Source organism: Trypanosoma equiperdum (assembly GCF_001457755.1).
Source record: "Trypanosoma equiperdum strain OVI genome assembly, contig: ctg_1959, whole genome shotgun sequence".
Lineage (NCBI taxonomy): Eukaryota > Euglenozoa > Kinetoplastea > Trypanosomatida > Trypanosomatidae > Trypanosoma > Trypanosoma equiperdum.
Genome location: NW_027124014.1, coordinates 699 through 4738, shown reverse-complemented (window position 1 = coordinate 4738; position 4040 = coordinate 699). Strand labels below are relative to the sequence as shown.

At 40.4% G+C, this 4040-nt stretch overlaps 1 pseudogene across 1 annotated transcript; it reads left to right on the top strand.

Moving 5' to 3' along the window:
- The first annotated feature begins 994 nt into the window (after nucleotides 1-994).
- TEOVI_000770000:pseudogene lies at nucleotides 995-2318 on the top strand (annotated as a pseudogene). The gene is given in 2 exon segments: nucleotides 995-2230; nucleotides 2232-2318. Coding segments are annotated over 2 exon segments (1323 nt in total).
- Nucleotides 2319-4040: the final 1722 nt, after the last annotated feature.

Sequence of the window (4040 nt, the reverse complement as noted above, 5' to 3'; positions counted from 1 at the left end):
TGTATATACGAATATTATAATAAGAGCAGGAATAATAATAATAATAATAGGAGTGTTGTGTGCGTATCGAAGTATTATTATAATATGAGTGTGTTGGTGAGGAAAGACGTAAAACTCAAATAATAAAAACTTAAAAGAATAGAAAGGATGAAGTAAGAGTATGTAAACGAGTGAGACTGTGAATACGAGAGGAAGTGTAAGAGAAATGAAAATATCATTAATAGAAAATCGGGCAGAGAGAAAGAAAATGAAGACGATGTGAATATGACTAGTTTGAAACACAAACATGGCTACGGGCATCAGCTTACACATGGAGTTGAAGGAGAAAACTATCAGGGAGAAACAGAGCGCATTGTGCATGGCAAATGGAGCCACACCGTCATCCGAATAATCGGTGATAGTAGACAAAAAAGAAGGAAGAAACAATACAGAGTGAAATGAAGTGATAGCAAACAGCATAACATTGTACAGAAGAAAGTGACAAGGACGACATTGTGTACTACATTTCACATAGAATTAGATGGTTAAATAATTGTAGAGATGGCGGAGACTGTTGGTTTCAAGCTTCTAGTGTATTCAAATGTTAAACAGTAACGGAAAAGAGCGGCGTTCCATGAAAGGGGTGTGTTTTTATAATTCAGAGCGGAGGTGAAGATGAACAGAGGGCGGTGGTGGATAGAAGGTGTGGGAGTAAATCGATAAATAATGGGATATATCGCAGACAAATCTTAAAGAGGGAGATGAGTCTGTGAGAACAGAATATTGCAAACAGAATGTGCGTGTTAGAAAACGACTTGTGGCTGTAACAGCGAGCAACTGAACAATTAGCGAATATAGCATAAGTGATCAGAAACAGCCTTGAGATCTCGCCTTCTCTACAATCTCACTGAAAAACCGACACTATAGCTGAGAAATAGCTAACACCCCTCAGTTCCTGACAATGTCACCAGTAGGTGCGGCCTTTAGCCTATTATTGCTGGCGGCCATGGACTTGAAGATAGTTAGTGCCGCTGTCAATGGCAATGTCAGGGCATTCAATACTCTTTGCAGCGTAATTCACATAGTAAAGGGCGAGCCACAGGTAGACGGCACAAATATAGTAACCAATGTGGATGAAGATATCGACGCGATCCGGAGGCTGAACCTTTCTCTCGCCGAAGACGCCATGTTCGAAGCAGACTTCAAAGCAACACCGGATGATAACAAAAAGCCGCAAGAGTATCAAGAAAACAGGGAGAAATGGAAAGCTGATAAAAAGTTAATAGTCGCTGGTAAAACAGACATTAACGGCATAAAGTTAAAAAGGATAGGAACCTCTCACGCGAGACAGGTAGCTTCATCGGTTGTTAATAGGTCCCTAAAGATAGCAGAAGACCTAAGAAAGCAACTGCAGTCAACTGCGACTGCAGACGCGGTTCGCGGCGAATTAAATAAAGCACTCTACGGAACAAAAGGCGAGGAATCGACAACGCCAGGTGAAACGTACGCTAACAACGGCGAGCAAGGCTGTGGTAACAACAACCCAGCGGGCCAAAAACCTGGGCTCTCGCTTTTGTCCGACCTTGTCTGCCTGTGCTCAAGCAGAGCCGGAACAGACAGCGCTTGCCTAGGCCAGGCGGGAACCGCCCTGAAGTACGGCAGCCCAACCGAAGCCAAGGCGGCAGCCGAGGAACTACTCAAAGCCTGTCCTAAACACGGCAAAACGACAGTAACAACAGGGTCGCTAACAGCAGCCAAAGCGCTTTTTTACGCAGCCCTAAAAGACAATACCGGCGCATCGCAAGTACAGCACGTCATGCTCGGTAGCAAAAACGCCGCGACGTGCGACGGCACAACCAACGGGGAATGTATACGGTATAAGCCTGCGAAGGAAGACGGGACACTAGATATACCCTGGCTAGAAAAAATTGATGCTGCCATGGACCTAATCAAAACAGCAGCGGTGCAGCAGACCGTCAACAACAAAATAGCAGCGGAGGTAGCTGCGTTGCGCAGCACGGCCCTCGCAGCATACATTCAAGAAACAGCAGGCGACAAACAGAGCACACAGATAGCCGACGCCGCAGCAACCGTTCCTACACAGACAACTGCCGAAAGCGATTGTAACAAACACACAGACAAAAATGAATGCAAAGACCCCTGCAAATGGGACGACAATGCCACTGACAAAACTAAAAAATGCTCATTAGACAGCAAAGCTGCCGTAGAGAAAGCAGGGAAAGATGGGATAACTGACTTAAAGTGCACAGGAAAGGAGCAAAAAGACTGCAAAGATGGATGCAAATGGGATGGAAAAGAGTGCAAGGATTTCTGTATTCTTGAAAAAAAGCGATTCGCTCTGATTGTTTCTGCCTTTATCAATTTTGTAGTATTTTAGTAGTAAAGGGATTTTTGCTCAACTTTATAAAATTCAAGAAAATTTGGTACTATGAAACAATTCGGCAAAATTGGAGAAAATTCATAAAATTTTATATATTTCATCACTTTTGTAAAACATTTTCTAGTTTTGAAATTTTTTGAAATAATAAATTTTAGTATAAAGTTGGCCTATGAGTAAAAAGTAGTAGGATGAGATTTTAAGAAAAGTGATTGACACTACAATTTTTATAATTTGTTCACTTTATGAATAGCAGTAGTAGATGAAATTGCAAAAGTGATAATAATTGTAGGAGTTGTTATGAGTATGTATATACTAGTATTATTTAAAAAAAAGTGATAAATAACATATGCAGGACAAATATGGAAGCAATTAAATCAATGAAAATGGCGGCATAGAAGCAAGTAAGTTACTGTGTGGGACTTAGAGAGCAGAAGGAACATTATTAAAGAAGTAGCAGAACAACAGAGAGAAATGGAGAAATATGGCGGTTGGGTATGTGCGTTTTCAAACAGGAACATGGCTAAGGGAATCATTACAAAAAAAGAAGATTATGGAGGGGTATAGTGACGGATAGACAGAGTGCAGTGTACAGACCGAATGAAGTTTTTACGTTGTCATCGGTAATAGAGGAAGTATACGAAAAGAAGGCATACAAATAGGGACCAAGCGACGGCACAAGAAACAAAATGATACATAAGGAGAAGCATGATGAGCGAGTGACACCCTGTATGTCCCTCAGTAATGGATATATGCTACTGCGGATTTAATAGTGGAAACTGTAGTTGTTAATGTTATTGCGGATCCTAATGTCCAGTTGTGAAGAAGAAGCAGCTGCAAAAGAAGAGGGAAGTGGTTGAGTAAGCTTAAGGTAATTTCAAAGTTTTTTTTCCGTCAAATATATTTATGATGCAGGTATTTTGGCCAGAAATACAGTAATTTTGTCGGAAAGAAACTTTAACTGGAGTAATCTGAATGTTTTACAATGGAACGAAAAAACACGAAAAAGTCTTGAAATAACACATGTATAAAGTGATAGAATATTTTTAAAAAGTACAAATGTCAAAAGCAACGAAGTGTACCCGCCTTGTTTGTGCAAGTGGCAGTTCATATAGCTGCTAAAGAGCAATTAATTCACAAAGAACTATACACTGAGGCAGATTTCATGAGCGTATCAAGAACAAACAAAGCAAAAGAGTGCATGGTGGGACGCAGTATACAAAAAAGAGAAGGGAGAGATAGAGAACAATTTAACAAGAATAAGAACGAGAAAAACAAAAATTCATGTGTCCTGGTGAGAAACAAGCGTTAGATCGCCGTTTAAAATGCACCCACGCAACAGGAGTTGAAGAGCATTACAGAACAACCACGGACATAAATGATAGAAGTTTTAGATACAGAAAGATATGGATTAGTTTCTTAAATAGAGATTCTGTGCCTTAACTAACTGTATTTTGGCGGCGAGATGGATGTGAATTCAAGGTGTGGTACTAAGCATGTTTTTTCCCTACAATCCCCTTTAAACTTCGTGTATTTATAGTTTTCCATATTCCATTTCTCCATTTTTTTTACAGCAACGAAACGAGCCATCAAAAAGGCAAATTTAAAAAGCATAAGCCTTGTGTGCACCGAACAAAGCCACCCACCATGACGGCGAAAACTA